A 21,816-nucleotide genomic window follows, 5' to 3' on the forward strand; every position below is an offset into this window, starting at 1 on the left:
CTTGACCTAATTTACGTACTCTAATACCCTCAGGAACGTAGGTATTCCCAGGTAACCCTGCAGAATGGAAAGGGAGCTGAAAGGGGGGTTCTGTGTATTTCAGGCAGGCCCCCAGGCAGGGAGTTTCATCCAGCCAAGCACAAATGGGATGAGTAGGAAGCCCAGATGAAGGAGGTGGTCCTCCACTGAGAGCCACCTTGAGGCCTTGGCAACCTTCTGGACATGGAGCTTTCCCTTAGTAAAGAGGTCAAAGATATTCAGGAACTGGACTTTTTATATTATAGCCTCAGAACTTAAATATGTCACTCCTCCCATTGTTCCTGCTGCCTCCCTCACTTCAGATCTGGTGTCTGACTTGGCAGAAGAAGAGAACCACATCCTTAGCCCTCTGTGCCCCTCGATTTCTGCTTACTTCATCTCTATGCTCCACCATCCAAGTGCAGTTTTCATATGCTAACATTCTCCAAGGCTGCTCTTCGTTTATTTACGGTATTTTGCCAACTGGTAGAACTTCTGGTGATTTGTGCTGCAGGGGTCATCGTCCCTTTGTAAAGCTGCCGGATGAGAGTGTGGAGCAAGTGCTGGGTGACATCAGGGCGATGAGGCTGAGGGGGGACACTGGGATTCCTCCACAACACAGCCTCGAAGGCTCGAGAATAAAGAACAGTCAAATAACTACAAACAATGACTTTTCAATGAAGGGTCCTTTCTGCGGGCAGTGTTTTCAAAAGTAATTATACTCTGAAGTCCAAAGACTCAAATAACAAATTCTTCTGACAAAGGGTAATTTGCCCGATAAGTAAAAACCTCCTGACAGTCCTGCTAAGGAGAGGGGCAGGTAATCCTCTGCCAAAAAGCCTTCCCACTTCTAGGAATTTATTCTAGCAAAATGAAAACTTATGTTCCATAAAATCTCTACACAAATGTGTAGAGCAGGAAAGAGGGTGTGGCGTGGCAGCAAAGAGATCAGCCTCCAGACCAACCGTCTACAGCCGCTTTGTATGTAAGCACTGAAAACTGGAAACAACACAAATGCCCTTCAACAAGTGAATGGGTAAACAGAATGGTACAACCATTCAATGGAATACCACTCCTCATTAAAAAGGAATGAACCAGGGATGCACCCTTAGGTGGATCTCAGGGGCATTACGCAGAGTGAAAGAAGCAAGTCTCTAAAGGTTACATACTAAGTGGTTCTATTTATATGGATGGCATTCTGGGAAAAAGCAAAGCTATAGGGAGAGAGAACAGATTCGTGGTTGCCAGGGATGGGGGTGAGGGGATGACTAACTACAAAGGGGAAGCCCTAGAGAATTCTTCTGGTTGCTGGAATTGTTCTGTATCCTGGGGTAGTTACAAGAATCTAGGCATGTAGTGGTACATAATCTACAAAAATATCGAATCACAATATTGTACTCCTGAAGCTATTATAATAAGTCAATTATACTTCAATTTTTTAAAAGCCTAAACATATGTTAAAACTCAAAGGATTGAACACCAAAAAACAAAAGTGAATTTTACTGTATATAGATTTATTTTTTATTAACTTTTTTTTTTGGCTGTACTGCGTGGCATGTGGGACCTTAGTTCCCTGACCAGGGATCAAACCCATACCTGCTGCACGGAGTCTTAACCACTGGACCACCAGGCAAGTCCCTAGATTTCTTTTTTAAAAGTTCACAAATTCTTTGACACTCTTCCCAGGAAACAATGGTGTCTAATTCCCCTGCCCTTGCATGTGGGCCAGGCTTGGCGACTCCCTTCTAAGGAGTACGATACAAGGAGAGCGATGGTTTAAAAAAGCGATACGACATCCCCCGGCCCTGGCCCTCACTCTTTGGAGCCCTGAGCAGCCACATAAGAGGTCTAGCTACCCGGAAGCCACCATGCTAGAGAGTCCTGATGTGAGACCACAGAGACATAGAGAGAGATGCCCAAGGAGCTCCCAGTTATTTGCAACTTCCCAGCCTGGACACCAGGCTTGTGACTGAAGAGCTCCTGAGTCCATCATCTGGCTGCAAACTCAAGAGAGACTCTGAGCCAGAACTGCTCAGAGCTGCTCCCAAATTCCTGGCCCAAGGAACTGTGAGTGATAATAAAAATGTTTTAAGCAACTATGCTTGAGAGTGACTTGTTCACAGCAATGGATAACTAATATAGGCACATTTTTTGAGCAACTGCCATGCGACAGACACTTTCTCATATATTATCTTGTCTATTTTTCATTCATTTCATCATTTACCAAGCACTTTCTATATGCTAAGGGCTATCTATGGAATGGGGAGAGAAGTGCTGGAATCAGACTGTGAGGGCTGAGAGATGGGGTCAAAGCCAGGGGGTGATTCTTGGTTTGGGCAGCTGGCTGGATGGTGAAGTTCCACACTGAGGCAGGATGGGTCTGTGGGAAGATAACACGATGCCTTCCATCTAGACACAGTGCACCTTCAACATCTGCGGGACCCCCGAGAGGAGCTGTCCAGGGGGCAGCTGGGTAGTTGGCCTCAGGACCAGAGAGAGCGCTGGGCCCCTGATGCCAACCAGGGGGTCGTCAGAAAGCCCTGGAAGCCGCCCAGGAAAGGAGCTCCACTACAAAGAGAAGGCCTGGTCCTGGAACAGAGCCAACGTGCAAAGAGCAGGAGGGAGCAGAAAGTTAGAGGAACAGAGGGAAGGTGGATCTCTCACCATCAAACTTAGAACAGCGAGCATTCCTCGGAGGAGATGACCAGAAACGGCAAGTGTTGCTAAGAGATTAAATAAGACAAAGACTGGAAGGTGTCCACGCCGTGAATGACAAGTGCCTCAGTGAGAGCAGTATCGCTGCGCTGGGAGGGAGGGTGCTGGATAGAGCAGGAGGGAAAGTGAGGCAGACGGTAGGGCTCAGACAAGGTCTAAGGCTCAGGTTGCACAGAGGGGTGAACGTGGAAGAAAGATAGATGCAGGGAGGAGGGGATTTCTGGATAAAGGAGGCATTAGCCTATCTGAAGGCTAAACGAGGGATCCCAGAGGGAAGCAGTGGTTGAGGGTCCGGCGGAAAGGGGCCTGGCTGGTCCAGGAGAGGGGACACAGCTCCCGTTAGGAAGGAGAGCGGGCACATGGGGGCAGATGGACAGGCGGGTGGGGACAGGAGCTGCGTCTGAAGGTTCTGCTTTGTCTCTGCAGTGGCAGGCAAGGCAGGGAGAGGGAGGCCAGGGAAACAGGAGCACGGCCTGCCGGTGCCCACTGGGCAGCGGGACTGGAGGCCACGAAAGCCAAGTGATGCCAACATGCAAGAGTAGGATCCTTTTTTTTTTTTTTTTTTTTTTTGCGGTACGCGGGCCTCTCACTGCTGTGGCCTCTCCCGCTACGGAGCGCAGGCTCAGCAGCCATGGCTCACGGGCCCAGTCGCTCCGCGGCATGTGGGATCCTCCCGGACCGGGGCACAAACCTGTGTCCCCTGCATCGGCAGGCGGACTCTCAACCACTGCGCCACCAGGGAAGCCCAAGAGTAGGATCCTTTTTTTGGTTTTGTCCATGACAGCCCCATAAGGGAGATGCTGTGTTCAAAGATTTGAGGAGAGGGCGTGCGGAGCGCGAGGGCTGGGCCGGAGCTGGGGCCCACCCCATTTCACCCACCCTTGGTTTCACTCATTTTGGTTCCTGTGTTGGCCCTAACAGAGTCTGACACTGAGCAGACACCCCATGAAAGAGAGGAAGGAGGAAGAAAGGGTCACATCTTAAACCCTCATGGGCTAACACCTCAGCCACCAGGAATCAGCAGCAAGTGGGGCCCTGGGCTTCAGGACAGCCTGCGCCCTGGGCCCAGGCCAGGCCCCTCCCGGGCGGCTTGTTTCTGATGCTTTTCCTCCTCCCACGCATTGGTCATAGATGGCTTTGCAGTTACTGCCTGTCCATCCCTCTCCTCTCTTCTTTGCCCTGGTTTTCCTTCCCTCAATTTTTCTCTGTAATCATTTTCTTCCCAAATTTGTTATTTATCTCCTTTTCCCTTCCTTCTCCTTTGTTTCCACTACATGGAATGGAAGTAACTTCTGAAACAGTTTTGTGCTCACTGTTTGTACCAGCCCAGCCCCGTGGCCCACAGCTGTAGGTCACCACCTTCCGGCCAGCCACTCTCACTCGCCCAGAGCCGTCGTACCTGATCCCAACGCCCGTCCCATCTGCTTCTCACCTGCATGGAACACCCTTCCCCTTCCCTTTCAACCACTCACACCCCACCCACTCTCTCCAGGAGGCTTTCTGGACTGTGCAGTCCACGTGGATTTCTTCCACTTCTGACATTTCTATAGCCCAGGCTGCTTACATCACACTTAGACGTGAGTCATATGCTGCCTTCAGAGGTTACTTCACTTTTTGTTATGTTTCTGACTTATTTCCCCAACCAATCATGACAATAAAAGGGTTAATTATCATGTCCTGGGATCAGTGGCATTGATAGAAATAAAGCTTCCCATTTAGCCAAGCCTGCTCCCTTGTAAAAAATAATCACCAGGTGGTTACATGTGACGTCTATGAACTCAGCTGAAATCTCCCCCTGATCGTGCTCGTCTATCAGTACAAACTTCCCTGGGTGCCAGCATATGTTCCTCACACTTACCTCTGACAGACTGAGGCAGGGAGTCCTTGTGGGAGACTGTTGGGCCTGAAGTCAGAAGATGTGTACCTGAGTTCTAGCCCCGCCACCTTTGTGCGTCAGTCCTGAAAGCAACATAATTTTCGTTTTCTGAACTTGGAGACAGGGCCTAAATGCCCCATCTCCCTCTCCTGCAGGGTTGTGTGAGGATCAGCCAGGCGAACCTATGTCCCAGTGCCTTGTGAACTGCACAGACACGCCGGGGCTCTGTTCCTGGCGTATTTGGTGATGAATCACCGTCCACAAAAATGCACCCAGTTCTGGGAACAAAAAACCGCTCATATCCTTGACTATTGTTCTGGACAGGATGCCCAACAGCTCTCTTTTCCCTGCCCCCAGACAGACACATGGAACTGTTGAACTTGAATGCAGGACCCCAGGAAGACTGGACAGCCTCTTCCACCTCCGGGCACTGGTCATTCAGACACTAGCCACTCGGGACCTACCAAGTCCTACAGAAGCCAGAGGGCTGGTGATGTACGGAAGCTGTGATCAGGAGCCAGCCCGAGCACTCCTGTGGCCTGCAGCTAGGATCTGATACAGCAAAGGGGTAACAGATCCCCCTTAGGTGAGTGCCATCACCTGAAATAAAATCTCCCCAGAGCCTCCAAGGTTGGCAAAGGGCTGAATCTCCCCAGTGGAGAGAAGGGCGGTTGGACTCCACGGGTAGCACTCCAGTCTCCCAGATCCACCCCCTGCTCAGAATTTCCCACTGCTCACAGCTGCTGTGGCCACCTGTGCCCCCCGCACAAGCTCACAACTCTCTTCACCACATAACTGCCACGCTCAGCCTGGGCAGGAACGGTAAAGGAGGCCTGCAGAAGGCTCAGGTACAGCCAGGAAAGTGGGAGGAGGCAGCGCTTCCCCATCTTGCACTGCAGCCCTCAAGCCTGGCCCCATGGAGCAGACCTCATGGCCCCCACCCAGGAGGGCCCCAGGCTCATGCCCGCCCCTCCAAACGCAACAGGAAATGACCCTAACGGATGGCGGGCCTTCTTCTGCCAACCTGAGGATTCCTGTCCGAGGACCTAGCCTGGGCCTAGTGAGGAAGAGGCCAGAATACAAGGATTTGAGACTCTGAAAAGCTGGTTATGCCCCACTCGCCCGCCGTTTGTGAGGGAAATTATAACATGCAAATCATGTTTATGGATTAGGAATCTGACAAAGGTTTGAGGATATCTTCTATTCTTTTTTTTTTTAACATCTTTATTGCAGTATAATTGCTTTACCATGCTGTGTTAGTTTCTGCTTTATAACAAAGTGGATCAGCTATACATATACATATATCCCCATATCTCCTCCCTCTTGCGTCTCCCTCCCTCCCACCCTCCCTATCCCACAAAGCACCGAGCTGATCTCCCTGTGCTATGCGACTGCTTCCCACTAGCTGTCGATTTTACCTTTGGTAGTGTTGCGATCATCATGTATGTAAATATATACTGCACTTTTTTCACTTAACCTTCTTTCAGATAGTCAAAAACTACTTACTAGGGCTTACTGTGTATCAGGCACTGTTCTAGGAACTCTGAACTGAACGGTGAGTTGAAATGCACTTCCTGCTACTGAGGGTTTACAGCTGGTGGGAAGATGGTGACATGGGATGAAATAAGAACCAGAGTGTCACAAGTGGGAGGGGGCTAGGAGCACAGTCTGCACAGACCAAGGGGGAGGGCTGGCAAAGCCCAGCAGAGGTGAGCCTCAGACGTGGTCTCACTCCAGGCTGGAGGATGGAGGGGCAGTCCAGGGAGAGGTAAGACATTAAACTACCATCCAGGGCAGCCTCTTAGTGAAACTGCAAGCATTTTAGCACAGCCGGGGCTCGGGAGGGGCGGGGTGGGGGGAAGGACAGTCGGGGCAATGTGGGAGTGGCAGACGAGAGGCCAGGTCCCAGAGAGCCCTGGGTGTCCTTACAATGAGTTGTGATTTTATCCTGTCAATAATGGGGAAGCACCAGAGTAAAGGAGGAGGAGGTAGGGAAAGTAGGTTGGGGGATGGATCACTTTTATCTGGAGTCGGGAGTCCAAATGAGAGCCCGGATGACTCGGCAATGGAAGGGTGGGGACTGGATGGGTGCACAGAAACCAAGGCTGACAAGACGTTCTCATGGTGTTTCCAACGAATGAGATGCAGAAGGGGCGTGGTGAGCAGGTCTGGGGGAAAGAAGTTACTGGTCCCATCTTTAACATTTCTTACCTACATGTCCGCATGTACAATTTCATGACTCATGCAGGGTGTTATGAATTGAATGTGTCTCCCCAAAATTCATATGTTGAGGCCCTACCCCTCAATATTATGGTATTAGGAGGTGAGGCCTTTGAGCGGTCACTAGGTTTAAATGATGTCATGAGGGTAGGACCTCCATGACAGGATTAGTGCCCTTATAAGAAATATAAGAGACACCAGAGCTTCCTCTCTGCCATGTGAGGTCACAGCAAGGAGGTGGCCATCTGCAAGCCAGAAAGAAGGGCTTCACCAAGAACCAAATCTGCCAGCACCTCACCCTTGGACATCCCAGCCTCCAGAACTGTGAGAAATAAACGTCTGTCGTTGAAGCCCCCCCAGTCTATGGTATTTTGTTACGGCAGCCTGAGCTGACTAAGGTATGAGTTATTTTAATAGCTACCCAATATTCTAACCATAATAAAACATAATGACTTAATATCTCCCTTGTTGTTGGACATTTTTTAGCTTTTCATTATAAAACAATCCTCAAATATCTTTATACATAAAGTACTTTCATCATTTTTATATATCTCTTCAAATAATTCTGGTAAGTAGGGTCACTGGGTCAAAAACAATCATTTTTATGACTTGTGTATATTGCCAAGTCTCTAGAAAGAGGCAGGGTCGTCGACTACACTACCCACAGGATATGAGTGCCTCTGTTTTCTCAAAGCATTAACAACTAACGAGATGTATCTTTGTCTTACTAATATCATATTGTTATACTGAACATTGAATACGTGCATTCATGAAATGTAATCGATCTAACTTTAAAGTACAGTCATGATTTTGTCCCTCAAAATAGGGAGAGGCAATGGCATACATACACATAATTTATTCAAGGTTTTAACATCTTCTCTGAGTACCACCGGGTTATCTTCCCAGAATTCAAATGTCACTCTCTGCTATGACACCAGCTGCACCTGCAAGAAGGAGGTAGGACTGGAGCTGGGCTTCCCATCCTGGCCCAGGTCTTCAACAGTCCTATATGGACTTAGGGACCATCTTCCCAACCATCGCCAATGCTTAAAATGGGGGAAACTGCTCCCATCTAAGATGAATTCTTTACCCTTCTACTCAGCAACGAAACATCTAATAATTCATCTTAAGGAAGCAATCAAAGCATAAAGATTATTTTTTCTGCAAGTATATATATAAAACAGCATTATCTGCATTTTTTTTTACTGGCAACTGACTAAACATCCAATGGTTCATTCATTCATATATTCATTTAATGAAGATTTATTAAGGACCAACCACAGATAGGAAGGGTGGGAGGGAGGGAGACGCAAGAGGGAAGAGATATGGCGATATATGTATATGTATAGCTGATTCACTTAGTTATAAAGCAGAAACTAAGACACCATTGTAAAGCAATTATACTCCAATAAAGATGTTAAATAAAAAAAAAAAGGACCAAGCACAGGAGAAATAAACATTGAAGAAGACAGAGCCCTTTCCCTCACAGAGTACGGGAGCAATGCTTACATCTGGGCCATAGTACATGCACAGGCTGGATCACCATGTTGTCATTAAAGATGATACACTCCAAGAATATTTAATGACTTGGGAAAGTATTCAGATATTTATATTTTTATCAAACATTTAAAACATTATAAATGTTTGAAAACATTATATATTTTAATTCTGGTAAGACGCAAAAGTGTTAAGAGTGGTTCCCTCTGGGTAATAAGGCAATGATTTCTATTTCTTCAGTGTGCTTTTCTGTAGTCTCAAAATTTATACACATGCTCATTCTGTGATGGGAACAGATGCTTTGTCTGTTTTATAAGGGTAGACTCCTTGCTTCCTGGCCTTTCTCTCATTGAACCTAGTTTTGTTAGCCGTGATCTCTCCCCAGCAATGTCTCCCTGATTCCACACGAACAGTTTAAGTTCACAGTAAAATGGAACTGCAAGTGTGAAGATGCCTTAGGGTACCAGACCATATACATATCAAGATACATACACTGATTTGAGTAATAAAAGCAATCCAGATGACTCAGCTTTAACACGAAAAGAAAGCAGCTTTTTACTTCTGCCACCACAGGGAAAAGTATACAAACTTCCTGCAACTCCCTCCAGGCACTATCTGCAGGTCCCAGGTCCCAGGTCACTCTACTTACCAAACCCTGAGGTCATGGTTCTTCTGCCTTATCCATCCTATTTCCATCCTCTTGGGCTCAGTCAGCCAGTTGATGGTCCAGACCCACTTCCATCCCCATCTGTGGGGATATGAGGATTCACCTTTCCAGGTGAAAATCAGGGACAAATAAAGAATAAAGTCTAGCAAATAAAGTTCAAAAATGGATAAACGCCATACTTGAAAGGAGGGGACCAACTGCTCTCTATCATACACGAAGAAGCAGCTAGAATGTGTTTGACCAGAGGCTTTACAGAAGGGACTTCTGCATGGAGACAGCTGGGGTAAGGAGACCGCTCTTTTTTCCCTCCAACTCTAAAGTGTGTGATAATTCACTCGTTCAACACCTATTTACTGTATACGCATGATGTACCAAGCACTGTTCCAGGCTCTAGGGCTACACCAGTAAACCAAGCAACCAACCCTCATGGAGCAGCAGGCCAGCCACTCAAGGGCTTCGGAGTAACCCTGAATGGCAGGGGGCCTGAGTGAGGTTTTAGAGCAGAGGATTGACATGCTCTCTCTTTCCTCTTTAGCCAATCACACAGGCCTGATTCCTGAGCTGTTCCCTCACATTAAAACCCACTGAATGGGGGCTTCCCTGGTGGCGCAGCGGTTGAGAGTCCGCCTGCCGATGCAGGTTCGTGCTCCGGTCCGGGAAGATCCCACATGCCGTGGAGCGGCTGGGCCCGTGAGCCATGGCCACTGAGCCTGGGCGTCCGGAGCCTGCGCTCCGCAAAGGGAGAGGCCACAGCAGTGAGTGGCCCGTGTACCGCAAAAAAAAAAAAAAAAAAACACTGAATGGACCCTATCTCTAACCTTTTACTTTTTTCCTATTAATGGCCATGTTCCAAGGCAAGGAGGGAACCTTCACCCTGCCCCATCAAGACTTGCTGTAAGCTACAGTGAGACAGTGAGAGGGGTGTTAGACCAAGAACACACTGCTAGATAGGGGAGCAGGGAGGCCAGAAACACCCCCTCGAGGCTGTGGATGCAACGGAAGTCGGGGAGGCAGTGGAGACTGTGCTCCGAGTGACTCAATACCCAGTCTTCAGTCAGCTGCTTCCCCGGGGGTCCAGCACCTGCACCCCCCAGCTGCCTGCAGCCTCCGTGATGAAATCAGAGGACCAGACGGAAGTGCCCTCACAATGGTCATAAGGGTTAAAAGCTAGGTTCCCAGGCTGAAGCACAATTAATAGTAAATTTTGTTTTCATTTAATAAAACTACAGATATGGGGGCGGGGAGGAAGCACTGCTTAAACCAGCTGTCTCCACCCCAGAACCACCGCTCACTCATGCTTTTCATGAATTGTGAGGGATGTTACCATCAACTCTGGATTAATCAATTATAACCAGGGGAGGGTTGGAGAAGGTGACCTCAAATCACAGATAAAACAAAACTCCCCCTAAAAGTGGTATAAAGTGTCATTGGTATAAACTTCTTTAGTCAAAATTGTGGCCAGTTTTAGGCAACCGGGTGAATGGCTGCAATGCTGTGTGTGACCCTAGTTGAGCCAGAAGGACCTCCTTCTCATGTCCTCTCTGAGGACCCACTGCTCTGTCTCCAGCCTGCTCTAAGCACGTCAGCATCTGGCCACTCAGGAGTGTTTGCCCATCAGCATTTTCTATGAACCCCAAGCCACTCTTGGGATCTGATAAACCAGTCAGAAGATGCATCAGTTAGTTACCTTCTATTCTGAGAACTTCACAATAATCTTTGGCTTGTCCTGTGCACTCTGGTTAAGACCCTGGCATTTCATTCCCTGCTGTAATACCAGCGTATGAAGAGTCCAAGTAGCCTAATCAATAACAAAAAAGTCTTCTTCTGGGTTTTCCTCTTTCCAAGAATGCTAAAAATATTTGATGAGGTGACCCACAAACTAATTTTTCTGTGTCATTCTTGCCAAACCTAGGAGTATTAGTCTGTATTGAATTGCAAGTTCTTTAACATTTTCCCTTTTCTCAACATCTTCAACAATTTTGAGATTTCTTTTTTTCTAACATTAAGTTCTAAACATTTTCCCTTGGAGTCCAACTTTTTAATTTCTAGGCTCCAAATCTAAGTGGGGAAGAGAAGGTATGTTTCCAAGTTGTATATAGATACAGTGCAGATTCTGTTTGTCACTACGTGGGTCTAAAAATAGACAAACTTCTGGGTGTATAGATAATTTTGCTGATGTGTGGTAACTTTATTTTTTGAATGAGCTAACATCAAAAGTTGCCCATGATGCTGAGTGCCAAGGTATACAATCAACTTACATTTTCATATGCATTACAACATCACTGCATTCACTGCATTCTGAGATCCTCTCTCGAGGCATACTGAAGATGGAGGCCAAGCTGACTCACTAGGAATGGGGCACGACCCCGGGGTGGCCAAGCAAGTATGTCACAGCCTCCAAGAGCCACTGGGAAACTGAGCACTTTTATATTGATATCGTTAATTATAGCCTTAGCAACTTCTCAGTTTAATGATAAAAATTTAGATGCATGTGCTCCATGTACAATATCTCTACCCTAACACTTTTTACTAAACTAACAGTTTATGTAACTGATGCCTGCTGAGTTCATCATTGGAATTGACTGAGCCGAGAAAGACACCCTGAACATTAAAAGACTGATGTCCTACGTTTGTTTTTCAAAAATCCTAAGAAGAACACGACTGTCAGGGTGGGAAGGAAGGTATCAGTGGAGGCACTACAAAAAATTTACTGATTGGCCATCTCAGCCACAGCAAACACACTAAGGACACACGGTGACACTTAATGAAAGGACGCTGATCCCAAAGGGAACATCAGAACTCATAACCTAATTTTTTAGCTCTTTTATTTAAAAAAAAAAAAGTTCAACATATGCAAAAGTACAGAAAATAGTATAATGACTCCCCCACAGACCTATAATCCAGCTTTAATTCAAATTCTATCTTGTTGCCTCTATACACTCACCCACCTATTTACTTGCCCCTCATCCAAGATAATTTTGAAGCAAATTCTAGACATTATATAACTTCATAAATATTTGTAAATATTTCAGTATTTATCTCTGAAAGATACAGACTTTTTCTTAAACATAACACAGTAGTATTATCACACTTTAATAATTTTAATGTTAAATATCTTTATTAATTTTGTTTTAATTTTTTATTAATTTAACTTCAACAATTTTTAATATCAAAAAGTCACTATTCAGGTTTCCCCAACGGTCTCAAATATTTACTTACAATTTTTTTTTTTGGCCGCACAGCTTATGGGGATCCCCGACCAGGGATTGAACCCACCCCCTTGGCGATGAAAGCGCGGAGTCCTAACCACTCGACCACCAGGGAATTCCCTACAATGTGTTTGTTTGAATCAATGTCCAGTTAGAGCCACACATTGCAATTGGTTGATATATCTCTTAAATCTCTTTTAATCTAAGGTTTCCTTCCATCTCCATCTTTTTTTCCTTTACAATGTATTTGTTGGTAAAACTATAATTTCCCACAATCTGTATTTTGCTGATTACATCCCTGTGGTGAGGCTTAACATTCACTATAACTTAATTTCCCCCATTCTTTCTTACTTAGTTCAGAACAAGGCACAGAAACACATCCCAATAAAATAGCTAAAACAACAAAACAAAACAAAAAGCAGTCTGATTGTCTCTGGAAAAGACCAGATGCTGACAAACCCAAGACTGAAAATGCCCCACAGACACGGAACCAGCTACATGGATTAGAAAGCCAGGTTTAAATCGGGGACATTCCTGAGCTGGCCACAGTAAACAGGGCCATCACCTGCAGGTGACACAGTGTGGAGGGTGCAGGAGTGGTGACTGTTTTCTGTCTGAGGACAGAAAGGTTTCCAAGGTTCAAAAGTTTCATCTTCAGAGAGAAATAAACCATGGAGGGGAAAGGAGGCTGGGGGAGGGGTGCTCCTGAGTTGGCCTTAGCATGTTAATCAGTTTTAAATCTGCCACCACTAAAAACTAACATTTCAGAGTCCAGAGGAGGGCAAAGGCAGTCCTGTTGTTTTCCAGAGGGAAGCAGGTTGGACTCTGAGGACAAGAGGCACAGACTTCCAGAGCTTCTACACTGGAAGGACAACCAAAGCACAACCATTTAAGTCACAAACTGTGACAGGCAGCAGCGTGAAAAGGCAATGCAGTCAGCCCCCTCCCCCCACCCCTCCCCCTACACAGAAAGCATGTGCTCTGCTGGTTTTCTAATAACGGGACACAGTTGGCTACAAACCCTGGAGGAAAAAAAGACTTGACCTTAAATCCCAGCTCCTCCACTTAAAAGCAGTGTGACCTTAGATAACCTGCCTAACCTCCCTGTGCCTCAGTTTCCCCATCTGTTAACTGGAGATACCATTGTCTGTCTGCTAGAACTCTCATGAGGGTCAGGGAAGTTATTCGCCGAGGCCCACAGTACAGTACCCAGCACAAGCTCATTATATGTTAGCCCTTTGCCCCCAAAGATTTCTACCAGGCCACCCCAACCCAAACCCTTGCAGGGAGCCAGGACAGCACCTGCTGGATGTCTAGCTGCGTTACCGATGCGGTCTGTGGCCATGCATGAAGCAAAGCCAACTGACCCATAAAGGGTTCAATCCCATGATCCTGATCTCAATAGCACGGCTCCAACCAACTGAGCTAATTACGGTACAGTCGGATTCGACTCAGCTTGCACGGAGACACTCTTAGCTGTTCATACAACATTCTTAAACAGTTTTGTCCTAAGATGCTATGTGACACAACACACTTGCCAACTTTACTAATGACCTCATCTTTAAAAAATCTTAATGTAATGTAGCAAACAGATGTGTCCCTTAAGAGGATTAAGGTGGAAATTCATTAGAGCAATAATACCAGTGGATTTGTGTTCTAAAACTAACACCCATCAATCAACTTAGTGCACACTCCACCTTAGCACTGCTCAGCTTCCAGGAGAACCCTGGAGAACTGGACAGCCCAGGTCTTTACCCTCGAGGAAGTTATCTGTGAACAGGGGAGACAGAGAGAACCCTCCTAGCCCTGTACTGAGTCTGATCTAAATGACCTCTAATCCATGCTGCTCAGACTGCAGTGTGTACAGGAATCACCAAGGCATCTCGGGGAAATGCACATTCTGCTTCAGCAGGTCTGGAGAGGCCTGAGAGTGCATTTCTAAGAGCCCAGGTGATGCCCAGCCCACACTGAGAGGACCAAGGTTCTAATCCTCACAGCAACTGGCTATCTGACAGGTGGGATAGCTGAGGCAGCAAGGGAACCACAAAGACAAAGGTAGTGAGAAAGGAATGAACAGGGCACAGTCAAGGCTAATCCAATGAGAGCATGGAACTCTGAAACGTGGGCAGGCTGCCTGGAAGGAAAAAACTCAAGACACAAAAGTGGTAGAGTCATTAAGGACTCAGACCTGGTGCCAAATGCCAGCTCTGGAATGTCCCACTCGCATGACCCACCGACTTTTTTATGCTTTGGGCTCTTCTGCTGTGAGATGCAACAGTACCAGCGCCCGACCCACGGGGTGGCCGCGGGCTTGGCAAGATGATGCGTGTCTGGGACGGTGCTTGGCTCGGGCACGTGGCCAGGACCTGGGAACTGTTATTACTCTACTCTCCGGTCCGCAGCAGCCACGGAAACATTCCCTGAATTAAATTACTAGGTCATAATTGCTGTTTTGACACGCAAGCTAGTTACCAGTTTTTTGGTACCACCACAATTCCAGTTGTGCCTATCAAAAAGAAGCAAGAATTCTTACAGCCTTCACTTTTGGTGTCAAACAATCCAAAGACATCTAAGCTTTGAAAGGTCTAGGATTCTATTAATTCTACTGCACAGTTTTTTCTAAATTATAAGTCCTGTAATTACAATTATTTTTCTTCTTAAGACACTGAACCAGAAATAAATACCTGTTTATGCAGCATTTGAAAACAAAAGGCCTCACATAGTCCAGATAAAACATATAACCACCAAAATAAACATCTCCCTCAGTGAGAATACGGTACCTGTTCTGACCTTTCTGTTATCAGACTAATCATTTATTTAATTATTCTCTTAGAACTACTATAAAAGGCTAGGGTGGTTTTTTATTTTTCCGTCTAGCAGCTTGGGGAAAAAAATGATAAAGCATTATAAGCACATGTTGTTTTCGTCCAAGACAATGGTTTAAATGAACAACTAACTTCAAATGGAGTCAGCAAACATGAGATAAATGTATACATATTTCATTAGGTTAGGAAAAGATGCATAGACTCAAGTTTGGGCTGGAAAGGACCTAAGAGGTTAACCAGTTCAAAGGTTCCCAGCACAGGAGAATCTCTAGGGGAGCTTTACAGATTAAGACCCTCTGCAGGGGCCTTTTAGGGGGCTTGTTACACAGGTGTGTTCACTTAGTGACGATTCATCCAGCCGCTCACTTAGGCCCTGCACGCTTTGCTGTGTGTGCCGTCTCCTTCAAGCAGAAGTCTACACCCCCAGGCAGGACGGCTGAGGATGCTGAAGTGTCTGCATGTTTCACAATCACGCTTCTCCCCTCTCACCACCCAGAACGCCCCATGCCCCAGGAACTCCTCCTCTTGCCAGGCTGGGCTCCACGGGACATGGAAACCTTACCCATGGCAGGGGCTTGCCCATTCCCTCACTGTTAGCTAATTCACAGCAGGGTTCGTAACTATTTGTTCCCACCTCTGACTGTGAACCCTACCAGGCTGGAATTCTGTCTCAAGGCTCTTACTCATGCTTGTAACACCTGCCCCAGGCCAAAAAGTACCTGGCCTAGGAAGCTGATTCAGGAAACTCCCCAAGTTAATGGAATGGAAGCCCGAGGAGATGCGGCTTCTGCCCACAGCCAAACAGCTGGTCCAGGGAGCAGAACAGCAGTGGAGTCTCAAGCCGCACAGACAAGGTTTGAATCTCAGCTCCGCACTCGTAACAGAGAAACCAGGTTATTTAATTGCTCTCTGCCTCAGTTTCCTCATCTGTAAAATAAGTATAGTAAAAGTCTGCACTTCACAGACGTCTGTAATATTAAATGAGATCCTGCACTGACATCCCTAATAGAGTACAAACCTACATACCAAGTGCTCAAAACTCATTGGCTCTTTCTATCGCAGATGCATCATCCAATCCAGCAGATTCCCTGCTGGAAATTAACTAGCATTTTACAATATAAATGTGCACCTAGGCACATAAACGCCCTGAATTCTCCTTTACAGAACGCTGCTAACAGAACTAGCCAATCGGTCGGCTCTAGATGTGAAAAACAATGCCAAACATCTGACTATACTGCAAGGGTCTGCAGGCAAAAGACTCAGACTGAGCATGGCTGGGCCCCCCGCAGGACAAGGAGTCAAGGGTCTCTGTGGGACGTATTTGGGTTCCATTTATTCTACAAGGGCCATCTCAGAAAGTCCTGTGAGCCAGGGCAACTGCTGTGCTGTGGCTTCTAGGGGGTCGGGGGCAGTGGAGGGGGTGGTGTAATGCTGGAGCATCAGGATCTCCTACGAGACCAGGAACACTGGATCAAGGCTATGGGGCTATTCCATGGAAACATAAAAATGTACTTCAGGTTCCAGCTTGAAAGGTCAGCCGGTGTACATAGGGCTTGAAATCCAAGGAAAGTACTTCAAGGTCACAGGACCACAATTATGAGTCTTCTGTGGTTTCAACAAAAGATCACTGTAATCAGAGACCATAATGAATGAAATAACCATGATGCTGAGGAAGCCCTTCGAAAACTCTTAACTGAACCCACTCGTTGAGAAGAACCAAATAACTGACAAAAGTGATTCTGATAAGCTGAGTCCACAATAAAAACATCATTCTCCCAATCCAACCTTTTATGGCCAGAGAGGTTCCCAGGAGCAGTGACTGTATCCATCCTGCACCAGCACAGAGAAAAGGAGATAGAACTGCCCCATTCCTCATTCCTGAAGACAGGTTACTCATTAAGAAGTGGCGTTTGGGGGTGGGGGGTGGGAGAAGCAGTGATATAATAGACACCACTGCCAATGTTCACCAGTACCCACACCAACCTCCCTATTTCCAAGGCAGGTGAACAGCATACAGAAGTCTAAAAAAAATTTTAAATCGATTTTGTTCTTTTTGGCATCAAGGGTTATCTCTTCCAAATATTTATCAGTGTTGATCCTCAAGGAATAAATCATCTACAAGCTCTGATATGAACCCTAAGCCAACAAAAAAATGTACGGGGGAAGTAATTCTTCAAGGTGCAGTCACTAAGTGGGAGGAAGGGCTCTCCTGGGTAACTGAATGCTTGGCTTTCAACGCCCAGCTCTTCGCAGCACACACTTTGCAAGATGCCTGCCCTGAAAAGGGTTAAAAAAAAAACTATCGGGTGGACTGAGAAGCCATTCTTCCCAGGGGACACTCATTTGGGGCTCTGTGCGCGCGCCGCCCCTCCGCGCCCCCGCCCCTCCTCCCACAGCCACTGCTCCTCCAAGGTCCCCCAGGCCACCTGCTTCTTCTAAGGAAAAGGGGCTGCTCCGAGCACTATCGTAGCGCGCGGGCGGCGCCCTCCGCGGTGCCCCGCAGAGGAGGAAGGAGACGTGTCCCCGGGAAGCGTGCTTTGTCGCGAGGGTCGCGCGGCCGCCCGCAGCGGCCCCAGAGGCCTGAGAGGTTTCGTCCCGCGCGTCGCTCGGGTCTCCTCTGCGAAGGACCAGAGCCCCCCGGGGCCCGGGTTCTTTCCGCGCGCCGCTCGGCGCCCGCCCGGGTGCGGGGACCGACTGCCGGCGTCCGAGCCCCACCCCGCCCACCCGGCCGAGCGAACGGCGCGGCGTGGGGAACCTTCTCCATCCCGCCTCCGACCGGCGCCGCACCTGTTCTGCCCAGTCCGCCGCCCCCCCGCCCCCGCTCCGGGCCGGAACGCGGGGCTGTCCTCCTCGCTGGCCTAGGAGAACCCGAGCCAGCCGGCGGGCGCCCGGACCCCTCTGCCTGACGGAGAGGGGGGAGGTCTGCCCTTGGGCGCTTGTCTCTCGGCTGCGCCCAGCCCAGCTTGCCCGTGGCGACCCTACCCCGGCGCGCCCCGCAGCAGGGACTGCGTCCCGGGGGCCCAGCCCTCCAGCGCCGGGCCGTACCTTGTGTGGCGCCCGCAGCAGCCGGTGGACCCCGGCCAGCTGGGTACCGAGCGCGAGGTCCTCGCGGAACGTGAACAGCGGCGGCCGGCTGGGCTCGGGGAAGTTGGTGCTGTTGAAAGGGTCCGTATCGTCCAAGAACTGCACCCGGCAAGCCAGCGTGGCCATGATGCATCCCTGCCCCGGGGGGGCGCGGGCCCCGGGATCTGCGGGGCCGCGGACCGGGACGCCGGGGTCACCGCGAGCTGTGGAGGCCGCGGCCGCAGCTCGCTGGCTCGCGGGCTCACAGGCTCCGGCCGCGGGGGGCGGGGCGGGGGCGGGGCCGGCGGGCCCCCTCCTTCCTCTCGCTCTCCGGCTCCTCCCCTCCGGCGTCCCCCTTGTGCCCGCCCGGCTGCCGCCGAGACCCACGCGACCCGCCGCGTGGAACAGGAAAGGGAGGATGGCTCGTGCAGTATCCGCTGCCCTGCGCCAAGTCCGCTGGCGGCGGCGGCGGGGCGGAGAACCCCCCGACCCCCGGCGGGCAGACCCCAGCAGCGCGGACACCGCCTGGGCCACCGGCTGCACGTGCGCCCCGAGACCGAGGGAGCCCCGGCCGAGCTGCACCCCTCGGGGCTCGGGGAACCGGGGTATGGGGGCGGGGCGGGGGCATAGCCGTCCCCTGGCTGCTTATCCATCTGGGAGAGGGCTTAACTCTTTCCAGATGAAGGCGGCGGCGGCCGGGCTCCCGCTGCCTGGACTCGGAAAACCCCAGCTGGGCTCCAGGAGGCGAGGAAGCCGGCCCCCGGCAAGCAAGCGGGGTGGTGGCAGGCACCTGGAGCCCTGGCGAGGGTTCCGGGGGAGGTTTCCCTTGGGGAGAAGGAAACTACAAAGGAGGAGGGTGAACCGGCGAACCCTGGTAGCTGTTCTTAAGAGACAAGCCCGGGGGCGCCAGGCGGGAGGCCTGGGGAGCTGCGAGGCTCCGCTTCGACACCCCAGCGCCAGGCCTGACGCCCTGGTTGACCCTCGGCATGACTGCGGCCTCTTAGCCAGTTAGGTCTTCGAAAGCCCTAAACGGAGCTAGTGGGGCCGCGGGGGGCGCTTCCGGCGAGGTCACCGAATTGCACGGAGCCGGCAGAGAGCTAGGGACCCGCTGGCAACCGAGGGACTTGCAGGGAAGGTTTGCAGCCTGCCCGCCTTGGCCTGCCTGAGCCTCGAGACTCCTGGCTGCTCAAGGGTGACCCCCTTCGTTTCCAATAAGAACTCCCGGTTTTCTCCATTACCAGGCTGTGGCCAAGGTCGCGGTTCTCCCTGTATCTTAAGTAGGTCTTATGGAATATACCCAATCGCTCTCACATCCGCGTCTTCACAAGGCGGCTCAAGAACCTGTCTCTCTCCTTTTCTTCTGGCTTCAAGGCAAGAAACACTCATCCCATACTTAGCCTCTTCACCCGCACCTTTAACCTTCTCTCTCTATGGAACCTCCCAGTCACTCGTGAGGCTTAAGCCTGTTCTTAAAATAACAATGATCCATGACACCTGCTCATTCCAGCAGAACTTCTAGTTCTCCTTGCATTTGCTAATCAACTCTCTGCATGAGTCCTTTAGACGGGCCAGTACACCAACTTCACCATCAGCTCTTGGCCAGAACACTAAACCTGAAAATCCCATTCCTTTGACCCCCACTTCCTACCCTCCCATTTTCACCACCACATTCGCCCCTCCTCAGTGAGGGAGCCCTCCAGTCTTTCTGGCCGCCCTATTTCTCATCTCTGTCCCAACATGAATGCCACCCCATCAGCTCAGAGGCCTCCTTACTGTACCACTTTCCCGGCCTCACCTGTCAGTCCCTAGGTTGCTCCCTCCCCATCTGCCAAGTGCCTGCTGGCAATAGTCACTCTCAATGACCTATACACCCCAGGTTCCTCAGCACTGCTCAGTGTGGCCTCCCACTCCTCTCAGGCTGCCACACACTTCTGCCACTTTCCTCTACCTACAGATTATTCAGTAAAGAAAATCATGTCTCCAATGTGAAGTCCTCCCCTTCCAGCACTCCCTCCTCTCCATCTTCCATCTCCAGCCTACACCTCCTCCATCTCAGAAGATGACCAAAGCCCTGATTTTCCTCTTGCTCAAGGCTCTACCTCCATCTGGACACTGAGTCCCTCTCTTCCCAGTTGCTCTGTCACTGATCTAGCCTCCTTCTTCCTTCCTTCCTGGGCTCCTTCCCCTGAGAATCAGGACTGGCTTCCTGGCATGAAACTTGGACAGTCACATAGATCCCCGCACTTAGAAGAGCCCCACACTGGTTTCACACTCTGCTGTTGCTGTCTTAAAATTCTTAATGATTTAGGGCTTCCCTGGTGGCGCAGTAGTTGAGAGTCCGCCTGCCGATGCAGGGGACACAGGTTCGTGACCCGGTCCGGGAAGATCCCACATGCCGCAGAGCGGCTGGGCCCGTGAGCCATGGCCACTGAGCCTGTGCATCTGGAGCCTGTGCTCCGCAGCGGGAGAGGCCACAACAGTGAGAGGCCCGTGTACCGCAAAAAAAAAAAAAAAAATTCTTAATGATTTAACAAGAGGACCCGAATTTTCATTGTGCACTGGGATCCACAAGTCATGTAGCTGGTCCTGATGAGAATAAATACTCAAGTGTTTTCCATCTTAAAAGCTACATCTTTATGAAGCTTGCCTCTCAGTAGCTTATCTCTTCTTCACTTCCTGACCAGCTTCTGAACGAAAGAGCTATATTCATTTCTCAGCATCCTCACCACCTCTTTGCTGGTGAGGATGACCATCTCACCACCTGGCGGGCAGCCCTCCCTGCTGTTCTGAGATCATCAATGCCATCCTAATTGCCTTGTCTGGGGAACACCTCAGCTCTGCTACCCACCTTCTCGGCAGCATCTGTCACTCTGGACCACTCCTTTCCCAAACTCTCTTCCTCTCAGCTTCATTAGTTCTACCCACTCTGGGTTACCTTCTCCTTCTTTGGCAGCTTCTCAGTCCCTCTGGGCTCTGTTCTCCTCTTAAGAATAGAGCATCACAGCTACCGTTACTGTTAATACATCTCTCTGCTCCCACTAAACTGAAAGCTCCTCTAGGGCAGGGACCATGTGGTATTCAACCCTAAACCACCACCACCCCCCACCCAGTGCCTGGCAGAGTGCCTAGCACAGAAAAGGACACAATAAATGTCTGATGAATGAGTGAACATCAGAGTCAGCTTGCGTCCTGGATCTTGCTGTTGGTCACTATGACCTGTCACTGAATCAGCTTTTGAAATATTTCTCAACTCTCCCCCTGTCTAGCCCTCACTTCCTATGCTAGACTTCTAATGAGCCTCTCTTCCCCAGTCTTGCAACCTACATTTGATCTTCTACTGGTTTCCCCAGAACCAGTGATCATTCTTAAATGTGCATTAGATGTGTCATATCTTAGGGTAAAATCCTTACATGCCAAACCCCTTCGCATCACCCACAAGACCATCTAAAATCTGCCCCACTCTTAGGCTCCAGGCTCACCTCTGGTCAGTCCCCACTTCACATCCTGGCCACGTTGAACTTGTTACCCTTTCCTAGACATGCTGAGATTTTTCATGGTGAGCTTCTCAACCTGAAATGCTTTTATTGATGCCTATCTAGTTGGCCAGCTGAATCCATTTATCCTCCAATGCACATTTCTAAGATCAGCTCTTCTAGAGAGCCATCTCCAGCTTCACCCCAGACAAGAACGGTCTCTCTTTCCTCTGTGGTCTCAGATTACTTTCTA

General features: G+C 49.3%; 1 protein-coding gene across 10 annotated transcripts in view; it reads right to left on the reverse strand.

Moving 5' to 3' along the window:
• Positions 1–18,359, reverse strand: part of FHOD3 (formin homology 2 domain containing 3) — a 492,898-nt gene extending 474,539 nt beyond the window's left edge. For 5 of the 10 annotated variants that reach the window (XM_067699286.1, XM_067699290.1, XM_067699293.1 and 2 more), the window contains exon 1: positions 18,073–18,358. In XM_067699286.1, the coding sequence (XP_067555387.1) occupies positions 18,073–18,237 (165 nt within the window). In that variant the 5' untranslated portion in view covers positions 18,238–18,358. Of the gene's footprint in view, positions 1–18,072 lie in introns of all 10 variants that reach the window. The other 5 variants (XM_067699297.1, XM_067699296.1, XM_067699294.1 and 2 more) reach the window with 2 other exon arrangements.
• Positions 18,360–21,816: the final 3,457 nt, after the last annotated feature.

Source organism: Pseudorca crassidens, chromosome 12 (assembly GCF_039906515.1).
Source record: "Pseudorca crassidens isolate mPseCra1 chromosome 12, mPseCra1.hap1, whole genome shotgun sequence".
NCBI classification, from domain to species: Eukaryota; Metazoa; Chordata; class Mammalia; order Artiodactyla; family Delphinidae; genus Pseudorca; species Pseudorca crassidens.